The sequence below is a fragment of the Otolemur garnettii genome, unplaced genomic scaffold (genome assembly GCF_000181295.1).
Source record: "Otolemur garnettii isolate 467f Iridium unplaced genomic scaffold, OtoGar3 scaffold00098, whole genome shotgun sequence".
NCBI lineage: Eukaryota > Metazoa > Chordata > Mammalia > Primates > Galagidae > Otolemur > Otolemur garnettii.
This window is the reverse complement of record NW_003852493.1, coordinates 4985983-4999108: the sequence shown is the minus strand read 5'-3', so window position 1 is coordinate 4999108 and position 13126 is coordinate 4985983. Positions and strand designations below refer to the sequence as shown.

Below are 13126 nucleotides of genomic sequence, written 5' to 3'. Positions count from 1 at the left end.
TCTTGTAGGGCTCCTTCATTGTGCTCAGTCGACTAAGTAACTTCCTCCCTCTTTACCCACATGTATCAATATTTTCACTTCTCTACAGGACCAGTTTAGTTGTCTCTTCCTGATTGGTGCCGATTACAACATCTAGTCTAGGGAACTACTGTGATTCCCTACTCTGAGCTCATGTTGTTCTTTGCAGACAGATATTATAGTACTTTTCACGTTTTATTGGAATTCTTGTCTTTTTTCCCCCTCTGTCTTCTTTTCTAGCCAACAAACATTATCACCTTGGTATTTGAGTGAATGACAAAGAACATCATGAATACTTATTACATTTGATTGGTTGCTTTTCTTATTTGAGGAATTAGTCAATCATGTAATATTAACTCCCCTACTTTATTTCACATCTGAACAGACATAGGACAGAGAGCCTAATTGAGTGGACCAATATTACACAGGAAATCACAGGCAGTTATATGGGTATCCAGGTTTTAGGTTTGGTGTTCTTTTGGGATGATGGATGAATGATTTGTGCTTAAAATATCAACATGATGAAGAATCTGGCACTTTGATTTTTAGTGAGCACAAAGATACTGCTATTTGAATCTTAATACGATGTGAAATAGTTTTTAAAAGGATTATTTAACAATGGAAATGAATGTGAGGGTTTCCTGTTTATTCACACTGCCCTTTTAAGAAATGAATATTACTATTTTTTCTGTTAATATGTCTGTAAACCTCCTCTTACGACAGTTGGTTAGTTCAACTATCTTTATCATAGGTCATGTTTAATGTGTAGGTCACTATTTCTAAATACTATAAATTACAATATAGAATTTTCACTTGTGTATTAATTTTGTTCTTGCTCTCTCCAGGTTTCATTGCTTCAGACATGACATCAAGGCACTCCAGTACCCAGTTATGGTTAATCACACATTACCATGAAATGGGATCGTTGTATGACTATCTTCAGCTTACTACTCTGGATACAGTTAGCTGCCTTCGAATAGTGCTGTCCATAGCTAGTGGGCTTGCTCATTTGCACATAGAGATATTTGGGACCCAAGGGAAACCAGCCATTGCCCATCGAGATTTAAAGAGCAAAAATATCCTGGTTAAGAAGAATGGACAGTGCTGCATAGCAGATTTGGGTAAGGTTTTAAAAATACTTTTTCATGACCAGTTTACTTCTGTGGTACCCAATGTTTAGCTGATGTGCATCTCTTTTTTTCCCTAACATATTATTAGGAAAAATTTCAACATGCAGACAAGTTGAAAAAAGTTTATAGTGAAAAAAACTATATACCCACCATCTCAGTTCTCCCATTAAATTAACATTTTCCTAATAGAGCATTTTACATTTATTATTTATCCATCTCTTCATCCTCCATCTGTTCTTAATCTGTGATATATTGCAAAAATTGCAGGCAGAAGAATCCTTCCCTCTGACAATTTCAGCATGTACACTACTATATCATTAACTAGAGGGCTTTATTTATTTGCTTTTATTTTTCTTTTTAGATAAAGTTTACTGTGAAAAACCCAAGTCTTGCGTACCTTCTCAGAGTTTTGACAAATGCCATAAAACCCAAATCCCTATCAAGGTACAGATTTTCCCGTTACTTTAGAAAGTCACCCTGGGCTCTTTCGGTAGGTCCTGCCACCCCACACCTCAGAGGGAACCAATATTGTGCATTCTGATTTCACAAACCTTCATGGGAAGGAGGGGCACAATTAGATTATGGGATGAGTTTATCTGAGAAGTAGTTTCTAAAATCATTCTTCTGTAACCCAGGTATAATTCTCAAGTTGAGAAGGAGGAAAATAATTCCCAAACCAATTCACCCTTTGCCTTACTGGCGTATCTCATTTTTATGGTGTTAGGGTAATGCTCAGTGTAGCTATAATTGCATTATAAATAAGACTATTTTTATTCTAGTATTTTATATAAAACTATATTCATTCCAGACTCCTGGAATACTGGCTGAATAACTGTGCTAATGAGAACTGAATTGTAATAACCATATTCATTCCAGTGTACTATTGAGAGTCTTTATACTACTTTACTAAAAAATGGTTTCTATTATATTCATATCATAGCTATTATTGTCAGACTGATAATGATGTAGACAAAAATTAATTTTGGTTTGTTTTTAAACACAAGGGATTTGACATGTTAGGAAAATTAGCTTCCTTTGAATCCCTTTAAAGTCTGCTTTTAGGCTAAGAAATTATTTTAAATGTTTCCTAAGTGCGAGAAGAAAAATATTTAGGGTAAGCATTGAAAGAACCTGGCCCTACAGTTTTTTTGTAGGCAGTTTTTTTTAGTTTTGGTATAGAAGCCTTTTTTGGCTTATTCCATGGCTCTTGCAGCCTGAGCGATTTGGGTTTGAATTCTGCTTTTCTGAGTTACTCACTGTATTTTTGTGCAGGTCTATTCACACGGCCCAAGGGCTGATTACACTAAATGAGAGGGATGGGGAGAGACGCCCGTGTGTTTGATGCCAAGTACTGGCTTCTGCATTGTTGAAAACCTTCATAGTAGTGTGATCATGTATTACTTGTGTAACTAAAAAGAATTAAGGCCACTTCTCAGGACTCTGTTAAAATTCAGAAATTTTTCTAAACCCCTGGAAAATAATGAAGATTCAAATGGTAGTTGCAGTGTTAATCCAGAGGTCTGGGAAGAGTGGACAGATTGAGGCAGCTCTTGGCTTTGGTTTATGGGACTTGGTGGGGAGGGAGTAGGGAGAGTTTTGGAGTAAGTCCAGCTAATTATTCTTGAACTACATTTCTTGTGACTTGCAGCCTTCCAGTTAGATACATAGGAAGGTGTAAGAATCTATGTTAAAGACTCATTATTCAGAGTATAATTACCACAGTATGGAAAGTAGCTCCTATAAGACCATAATTTGTAAATAATTTTTTATGCTATACCCAGTAATTAAGTATCACTCATTAGAAATAGTATTTTATTATTGATACTACCAAAAGACCAACATTCCATTCAATCTTCTACTTTTTATTTAAAAATTCAAGCATTTAGGGAGTTGAAAGACCATTATAATGATCACTTAAATCCTCAACAACTGGATTCAAAAACAGTTAAAACTTTGCCATATTCTCTTTATCTGTATGTTTATATGTATATTTTTGCTAAAATGTTACAGACATCACATTTTATTCTTCAACACTTAAAAATTTATTCCATAAAAATACTTTAAAATGCATCTCCTGCATAATTAACTCTATAACACCTAAAGATTATTGATAGTTCTCTAGTAACATTTAATACTCACTTTCGAGTGTCTCCAGTTTTTTCAAACAAGAATTTAGTCAGGGCTCACACGCTACATTTGGTTGTTTTTGTCTCTTTAGTGTTATAATTATCTATTGTTAGAAAACAAATTATTTGTCAAATTTAGCAGTTTAAGACAACTCAGATATATTATCTCCTATAGTCCCTTGAGGGTTAGGAGTCTTAGCATGATCTCAGGGATACATAAAATCCAGCTGTTGGTCAGTGCAGTTATCTGAAGGCTTGACTGGGGGTGGAGGATCCATTGCCATGATGGTACACTCATGTGGCTATTGGCAGCAGGCCTCAGTTCCTTGCCAAGTAGACCTTGCCATAGGGCCACTTGTGTGTCTTCATAACATGGCGAGTAAACCAGGAGAGAATAGATAGAAAGCCTTTTATGACTTTATAATGTCCCTTACGTACCAGTTGTGAAGACACACACCGCCACTTTTGCCATACTCTATTCAATAGTCCAGCATACACTGAAAAGATAAGGAATTATGCTTCATTCACCTTTTGAAGAACTTTTGGACATATTTTAATGCTACCAGAGAATATCTCCAGGTCTATTTAAATTTTACCTTTTAATATTCTGATGTTTTAATATTCCTTGGTTCTGGAAGTGGTGGAGGGGCATACAGTAGTCCTTCTTGCTTGAAAGTGTAGATAGAATTGGATTCTAAAGATATATATACATATATTTATATATTATATGCATATATAAAAATACATATATTAAAAATACATATATAATATATTTTTTCCTGTACATACATAATTATGATAAAGTTTAATTTCTAAAGTAGGCACAGTAAGAGATTAACAACAATAACTAACAATAAGATAGGATCATTATAACAGTAACATGCTGCTGCAATAGAAGTTACGTGAATGGGCTTGTGCATGCATGTTCTTTCCTCTGTCTCTCTCCCTCAAAATATCTTATACTGTACTCACCTATTTTTGGACTGCAGTTGACCGTGGGTAACTGAAACTGTGGATAAGGGGGGGACTGCTGTATATGACTGGGAAACATTCATAGTGTCCACAGAATTGAAATCTTGGGGTTGGTGATAAAAATAGGGGGAAGAACCTGGCTGCTTTAGCTGAATGCAGTTGCCATTATTTTATTGATTGTTAAGAAGGAGATAATATGTGTTAACTCCCTGACATTGTGTGGAGTCATTGTCCCACACTGTCAAAGCCATGGAGTGAAAGAAGAAGCATTCTCTATAGATGGCTTACGAGATCCCTGAGGGATCTTAGGATTGCGAAGATTTACAGGCCCTGCTCACTCTTCATTTTGTTGAGTGTTACGCTAGTCATTTTCAGTTGGTTTGCATATGCATCAGTAAATAATTTCATTCTTAAGTAAATCTTGCCTGTATTTGTCTGTTAACTTAATAGCCTCAGAATGTTTCTGGTATTAGTCCCTCTCTCTGCTCTCACTGTGGGCATCACCACAAAGGATGTTCCATGGATTATTATGGTGTAGTGCAGCAGTGACCATGGGCACCACAAGAGGGCGCGTTTGATTGGGGCTGTTTTAAAGTCCTTCAGTGACCTCTTATGAGAAAGGGAACGAGCTGATTTGCATTGTCATCTTCCTTCTAGGCCTGGCAGTCATGCACTCCCAGAGCACCAATCAACTTGACGTGGGGAACAACCCCCGCGTGGGCACCAAGCGCTACATGGCCCCAGAAGTTCTAGATGAAACTATCCAGGTGGATTGTTTTGATTCTTACAAGAGGGTCGATATTTGGGCCTTTGGACTTGTATTGTGGGAAGTGGCCCGGCGGATGGTGAGCAATGGTAGGTATCTGATCTAACATAATATTGTCTTTGTCCAAGTTCTCTTAATCCCGATACCTTTAAAAGGGCAAAGGAGGGTATTGAAGCCTACATTGTTTCTTGAATCAAGTTATAGACATTTATATTTGAAATAATGGTGCATGAATATAATGGCTTTTGAGTTTGAAATACACTATTGCAAATGATGCCAAAAAAATGATATTTTTGGAAGAGACTAGCCATTCCTTGTTTTTTCAGAAGGTTGATCCATATTTTTTTTCCCATTCAAATTTCCTTTATTTTTTCTTATAGCATAATGGTGTACATTAATGCAATCCTGGGGTGCAGTGTGCTGTTTTCATATACATTTTGAAATACTCTCTCATCAAACTGGTTAACACAGCCTTCATGTCATTTTCTTAGTTAAGTCAAGACATTCATACTCTGCTTTTAGAAAGATTCACTCGTACCTTTGTAAGATAAACCATAGAGGTGACCCCACCAATCACCCTCCCTCCCCCATACACCCCCCTCACCTCTCCTCTCCCACCCCCATTCCCATATTCTAAGGCTATAATTAGGTTATAACATTCCTATGAAAGCTATGAATTAGTTTCAAAATACAGCTGTGTATACATTGGATACTTTTTCTTCCATTCTTGAGATACTTTGCTAAGAAAAACATTTTCTAATTCCATCCATATAAACATGAAGGAGGTAAAGTCTCCATCTTTCTTTATGGCTGCATAATATTCCATGGTTAACATATACCACAATTTATTGATCCATTTGTGGGTCGATGGGCCCTTGGGCTTCTTCCATGACCTAGCAATTATGAATTGGGCTGCAAGAAACATTCTGATACAAATATCTTTGTTGTAGTGTGATTTTTGGTCTTCTGGATATGTACCTAATAGAGGAATCGCAGTATCAAATGGCAGGTCTATTTTTAGTTCTCTAAGTGTTCTCCAGATGTCTTTCCAAAAGGAACGAATTAATTTGCATTCCAACAGGCAGTGTAGAAGTGTTCCCTTTTCTCCACATCCACGCCAACATCTCTGGTTTTGGGATTTTGTGATATGGGCTAATCTTACTGGGGTTAGGTGATACCTCAAAGTAGTTTTGATTTGCATTTCTCTGATGATTAAGGATGGAGAGCATTTGTTCATATATCTGTAGGCCATGCACATATCTTCTTTAGAGAAATTTCTATTCAAGTCCCTTGCCTACCCTGAGATGGGGATCCATATTTTTTATTTATGTAACTACTATATTGCATATATTTAGGGGGTACGTGTGGTATTTTGATACATGTATGCAATGTGTAGTGATCTAATCAGGGTATTTAGATATCCATCACCTCAAACGTTTATCATTTCTTTGTGTAGGGAACGTTTCAAATCTTTCGGCTATTGTGAAATATACAGTATATTGTTAACTATTAATATATCCACCCTTCTGTGCTATCAAACACTAGAGCTTATTCCTTCTAACTATATGTTTGTATCCATTAACTGACCTCTCTTCATCCCCTGTCACTCTTCCCAACCTTTGGTAACCATCATTCGTCTCTGGACCTCCATGAGATCAATTATTTTAGCTCTCTCATATGAGTGAGAACGATTGATACTTGTCTTTCCATGACTGGCTTGTTTTATTTAACACAGTGATCCAGTTTCATCCACACTGCTACACCTGAGGATTTTTGTTCTTTTTTATGACCGAGTAATATTCCATTGTGTTTACATGCCACATTTTCTTTATCCATTCATCTGTTGGCTATCAGTTAAGTTGGTTCTGTATCTTGGTTATCGTGAGTAGAGCTGCAATAACCATGGGGGGTGCAGGTCTCCCTTTGATGTATGGATTTCCTTTCCTTTGGATAAATATCTAGCGGTAGGCTTGGTGGATTATATGTTAGCTCTAGTTTTAGTTTTTTGAGATTTCCATACTGTTTTCCAGTATGGCTATATTAATTTATATTCCCACCAGCAGTGTATAAGACTTCCCTTTTCTTCATACCCTTGCCAGCATTTATCGTTTTTTGTCTTTTTGATAGTAGTCATTCTAATTGGGATGAGATGATAGCTCATTGTGGTTTGCATTTCCCTGCTGTTTAGTGATGTTCAGAACTTTTTCCATATATACTTGTTAACCATTTGTGTGTCTTTGAGAAATATTTGTTCAGATCCTTTGCCTACTTTTTAATGAGACTGAGGTTTTTTGCTCTTGAGTTGTTTGAGTTCCTTATATGTTCTGGATGTTAGTCACTTGTCAGATAAATAATTTTATCTTTTCTCCATCCTAAAGATTGTCTCTTCACTGTTTATAGAAGAAGTTTTTTAGTGTAATATAGTCCCATTTGTCTATTTTTGTTTTTGTTGTTTGTCCTTTAGAGGTCTTAGCCATAGATCTTTGTCTAGACCAATGTCATGGAGTATTTACCCTTGGTTTTCTTCTATGGTTGATTCTTTCGGCTCCTATGTTTAAGTCTTTAATACATTTTGAGTTGATTTTTTATATGTGATAAGAAGTAGGGGTGTTTCTTTCTTCTGCATATGGATTTCCAGTTTCCCCCGAATTTCTTAGTTATTGTAGAGGATATCCCTTTGTTAAAAATCATTTGGTGGTAATTACATCAATTTATTTCTTGGGTTGTTCTTTGTTACAGGTATTACAATATATGAATTCAAACCATTATAAAGCTATACTGTAGTAACCAGAGCAGCATGGTGTTGGTATAAAAAACAACACTTACACCAATGGAATTGTAATGCCCGTAACTTTATTCTTTTTACTCAGTGTTGTTTTGACTGTTTGGGGTCTTTTATGGTTTCAAACAAATTTCAAGATTGTTTTCTCTATTTCTATGAAGAATGTTATTGGCATTTTGATAGGGATTGCTTTGAATCTGTAGATTGCTTTGGGTAGTGTAGTCATTAAAAATAATAATTCTAATAATTATTCTATTGGTTATCTTTCCATTTGTTTTTATGCTCTTTAGTTTCTTTCATCAGTGTTTTTTAATTTTACTTGTAGAGGGTCTTTTACCTCCTTGGTTAAATTTATTTCTAGGTGTATCATTATTATTATTATTATTATTATTATTCTTTTGCAGTGTTGGCTGGGGTCAGGCTTGAACCTGCCACCCCCAGTATATGGGGCCAGTGCCCTAATCCTTGAGCCACAGGCACTGTCCATCATCATCATCATCATTATTTTTTGTAGCTATTGTAAACGTGATTGCTTTCTTGATTTCTTTTCCAGCTAGTTTCGTATTAGTGCATGGAAATACTACTGATTTTTTTTATGTTGATTTTGTATCCCACAAATCTACTGAATTTTTTAAATCAGTTCTAGGAGTTTTTTAGTAGAGTTTTTGGGGCTTTCAAGATGTAAGATTATGTCATCTGCAAAAAGGAACAATTCAGCTTCCTGTTTTTTGATTTTGATGCCTTTTATTTCTTTCCCTTACCAGATTGCTCTGGCTAGGACTTGGGGTAGCATGTTGAATAAGAGTTATGAAAGTAGGCGTCCTTGGCTTGTTGCAATTCTTAGAAGAAAGGTTTTTGGCTTTTCCCCATTCAGGTTAATGTTTACTGTGAGTTTGTAGTATGTGGCTTTCATTATGTTGAAGTATATTCCTTATGTACCTAATTTGTTGTACATATTGAGATGATCATGTTTTTTGTCTTTCATTCTGTTGGTGGGTGTATCATATGTATTACTCTGCATATGTTGAACTGTCTTTGCATCCCTGGGATAAATCTCACCTGATCCTGGTATATTATCTTTTTGACATGTTGTTGGATTTGATTTGCTAGTATTTGGGTAAGGATATTTGCATCTGTGTTTATCACAGCTATTAACCTGTAGTTTTCTTTTTTTGCTATATCCTTGTCTAGTTTGGTATTGGGTAATGCTGGCCCTGTAGAATGAGTTAGGAAGAATTGATACTAGTTCTTCTTTATTAGTTGGGTACAATTCAGCAGTAAAGCCATCCTGTCCTGGGCTTTTCTTTGTTGGAAGACTTTTTATTCATGATTCAGTCTTATTACTCATTATTTTTCTTTTCAAGCTGTTTTTTGTTTCTTTCTGGTCCAAGCTTGATAGGTTACATGTGGCCAGGAATTCATCTATTTCATCTAGATTTTCCAATTTGTCAGCATGTAATTGTTCATAATAGTTTTTGAGGATCCTTTATATTTCTGCGGTATCAGTTGTAATGTTGTCTTCTTTGTTTCTGATTTTATTTACTTGTGTCTTTCTCTTTTTGTCTTGCTTTGTGTACCCAATAGTTTATTGATTATTGTTTATCTTTTCAAAACCAACTCTTTGTTTCATTGATGATGATGATGATTTTGTCTCTATTTCATTTGGTTATGCTCTGATCTTATTTCTTTCCTTCTACCAATTTGGTGTTTGGTTTTTTCTTGCTATTCTAGTCTTTGAGATGCATTATTAGAGTGTTTATTTGAAATCTTTCTTCTTTTTTAATGCATGTATTTTTTGCTATCAACTTCCATGTTATCATTGCTTTTGCAAATCCCACGGATTTTGGCATGTTGTGTTTTCATTTTCTTTTGTTTCTTTCTCAATTTCTTGATTGACCCAATGGTTGTTTAGAAGCATCTTCTTTAAATTTCTTGTTTAAGTTTCCAGAATTCACCTTGTGATCAATACCTCATTTTATTCCATTGTGATTTGAGAAGATACCTGATTAGATTCTGATTTTTTAAAAATTTATTGAGACTTGTTTTTGTTGCCTAACATATGGTGTGTCCTCAAGAATATTCCATGTGCTGATGAGAAAAATGTGCATTCTGCAGCTGTTGGACAAAATGTTCTGTAAATGTTTGGTCCATTTGATGTAAAGTGTGGTTTAAATCTAGTATTTGTTGATTTTCTTTCTAGATGACCTTTCCAATGTTGAGAGTGGTGTGTTGAAATCCCCAACAGTTATTGTATGGATTCTTATTTCTCTCTCCCCATAAATAATATTTGCTTTATATATCTGAGGTGTTCTGGTATTGGTCACATATATGTACATTTAGAATTGCTATACCCATTTGCTGACCTGATGCCTTTATCATTATACAGTTGATCCTTGAGCAACATGGATTTGATCTATGTGGGTCTATTTATGTATGGATATTTTTCAACCAAACAGACTGAAAAAACAGCATTCATGGGAGGTGAAACCTGTGTATGTGGAACATCAACTTTTCATATACATTTCAGTCTGCAGGGCTGACTGTGGGACTTGAGTATGCACATATTTTGGTATACACAGTGGGTTCTGAAACCAACTCCTGTGTATACTGAGGGACCACTGTATAATCACTTTCTTTGTCTCCTCTTACAGTGTTTGACTTAAAGTCTGTTTTATCTGATGTTAGTGTAGCTGCTGCTGCTTACTTTTTTTTTTCATTTGCATGGAATGTGTTTTTCCATACTTTCACTTTCAGGCTACTGGGTCTTTACAGGTGAAGTGAGTTTCTTCTAAGTGGTGTATAGTTGTGCCTTGTTTTTTATTCATTTAGCCACTCTATTTCTTTTAAGTGGAAATGTAATTCATTTATTTTCAAAGTTGTTATTGGTAGGTGAGGACCTATTCCTGTGTTTTTGTTCATTATTTTCTGGTTGTTTTGTATATCCTTTGGTCCTTTCTTTTTCTCTTATTGCTTACATTTGCAGTATAGAGGTTTTCTGTAATGGTAACATTGAGTCCTTTCTCTTTCTCATTTATGTGTGCTTTAACAGTGAATTTTATGCTAACATATGTTTCCATGATGGTAGATATCATCTTTTTGCTTCCAGATTTAGGATTCCCTTAAGCATTTTTTTAATAGGGGCAGTCTAATAGTGATGAATCCCTCAGTTTTTACTTGTCTGGGAAAGACTATTTGTCCTTTATTCATGAAGAATGGCTTCCCTGGGTATAGTATTTTTGACTGGCAGGGTTTATTTTTTTTCCCCTCCCTCTAGCATTGTGAATATATCATCCCATTGTCTCTTGGTTTATAAGATTTCTTCTGAAATCCACTGTTTAATGGAGGTAACTTGATGATTTTCCCTCGCTGTTTTTAGAGTTCTCTCTTTCTCTTTGACTTTTAACAGTTTCACTACACTGTGCTTTGGAGAAGGCTAGTTTGGGTTGAATCTATTTGGGGATCGTTAAGCGTCCTGTATCTGAATGTCTATATCTTTTGCAGGACTTGGAAAGTTTTCAGCTTTTATCTTGTTAAATAAGTTTTCTATGCCTTTGCCCATTTCTTCCCCTTCTGGAAAACCCAAAATTTGAATATTTGGTTGGTTTATGGTGTCCCATATGTCACACAGGCTTTCTTCATTCTTTTTTGTTCTTTTTGCTTATTTTTATCTGACTGGGTTATTTTAAAAGACCTGTTTTTAAGTTCAGAAATTCTTTCTTCTGCTTGATCTAGCCTATTGTTGAATCTCTCAATTGTGTTTTTTATTTCATTCATTGAATTCTTCCATTCCAGGATTTCTGTTTGATTCTTTTTTGTGATGTCTGTCTTTTGCTGAATTTCTCATTTAGATCTTGAACTGTTTTTCCTTATTTCTTTGTATTTTTTTACTCTGTGTTCTTTTGTATCTCACCGAACTTCTTTAGTATCATTATCTTGAATTCTTTTTCTGCCATTTCATAGATTTCTCTTTTGTTGGAATCTGTTGCTGGGGAATCACTGTGTTCCTTTGGAAGTGCCATGTTTCCTTTGCATGTTTCTTCTGTATTTACATTGATATCTGCATATCTGATATAATATCATTTCTTTCAAGTTTATGGATTGGCTTTTGTAGTGGAAGACTTTTTTCTATAGGTGTATTTATAGTGCTGTGTAAGTAGAGTGCTTTGTCTTTGATTCTCAGATGGGTTCACTAGCATAGCCTCTGTATGATTTTTTCAGCTATAGTCAGCATCAGCTGTGTGTATGGCTTAGGCCACAATTGTTGGTGAAGGCTGTGGGGAGACTTTGCTGGGGAGAGGGATGCCGGTTAGGCTGGTCTTCAGGCTCCAAATGGTGTCAGTAGCAGGCAGTCTTGCCAGTTCTTGGGCCTCTGGGTATTATATATGGGCACTGGTGGTTGTGGGTCTGGACAAGCAGAGCCTTGGGTGGCAGGCACAACATCAATGATGGCAGTCGGCCTACGCTTGGGCTTCTAGGTGACATGCATGGGTTGGCTGGTCCATAGGCTCCTAGGTGATATGTGCTGATGGGTGCCAGCATAGTTGTGGCATTGGGCTGGGCAGGACCATCTTCAGGTTTCTGGTAGGCCCTGGCACTGGCACATGGAGGAGGTCAGTCCCTAGGCTGCTGGATGATGTATTTGGGTACCAACAACTAGAGCAGACCTATTCACAGGCTCCTAGAACATGTGCATGAGTACTAGTTATAGCAGGCTGGGCAGGTCAATCCTCAGGTCCCCAGATGATGCACATGGCCACTGATGGGGGTGGTACTGGGAAGGGCAGGCAGGGCAGAACTTGTCTTCAGGCTCCCAGTGGCACATGCAGGCACCAGTAATGGGTGGAGCAGGCCCGTTGTCAGGCTCTCCCTTGATGCCTGCAGGTCCTAACAATAGCAGGCTGACTGGTCCATGTTTCATTCCAGTCTTCCTCCATCTTTGTATTTTGCCAGTCTTTCCACCCTCCCTCCTTCTTTACTTGTCTCAAAAGGTAGGTTTAACTTGAGGAAAGCAATCAAGTAAATGTAAGGGTGATTTCTACAATCTTAGTTATTTTTACTTCTTAAATTTGGATTATTGACAAAAGCCTGTTTGTATACTTAGAAGTCACTTTCTTTATAATAAGCAGGCTGTACCTTCTGAATGAGTCAAATTTAAATCCAGGAAACCCTGTATAGGTGGTTTATGTTGATCATTTTTAAGTAGTTTTATGAAAAGGTGTTGCCTTAGCAGTGAAGGAAGCATTTATCAATCACTTTTAACCTGTGTTCCCTACAACGCACTCTCACTCTTGTGTTTCATGTTTCAAGTCAGCCACAAATATATTGTTGAACT

General features: G+C 36.4%; 1 protein-coding gene across 5 annotated transcripts in view; it reads left to right on the top strand.

Annotated features, from left to right (window-relative positions):
• The window catches only part of ACVR1 (activin A receptor type 1), a 128930-nt gene that overhangs the window by 103620 nt on the left and 12184 nt on the right, over window positions 1-13126 (top strand). For all 5 annotated transcript variants that reach the window (XM_023516796.1, XM_003795961.3, XM_023516795.1 and 2 more), the window contains 2 exons: window positions 864-1139; window positions 4904-5101. In XM_023516796.1, the coding sequence (XP_023372564.1) occupies window positions 864-1139; window positions 4904-5101 (474 nt within the window). The remainder of the gene's footprint in view (window positions 1-863; window positions 1140-4903; window positions 5102-13126) is intronic.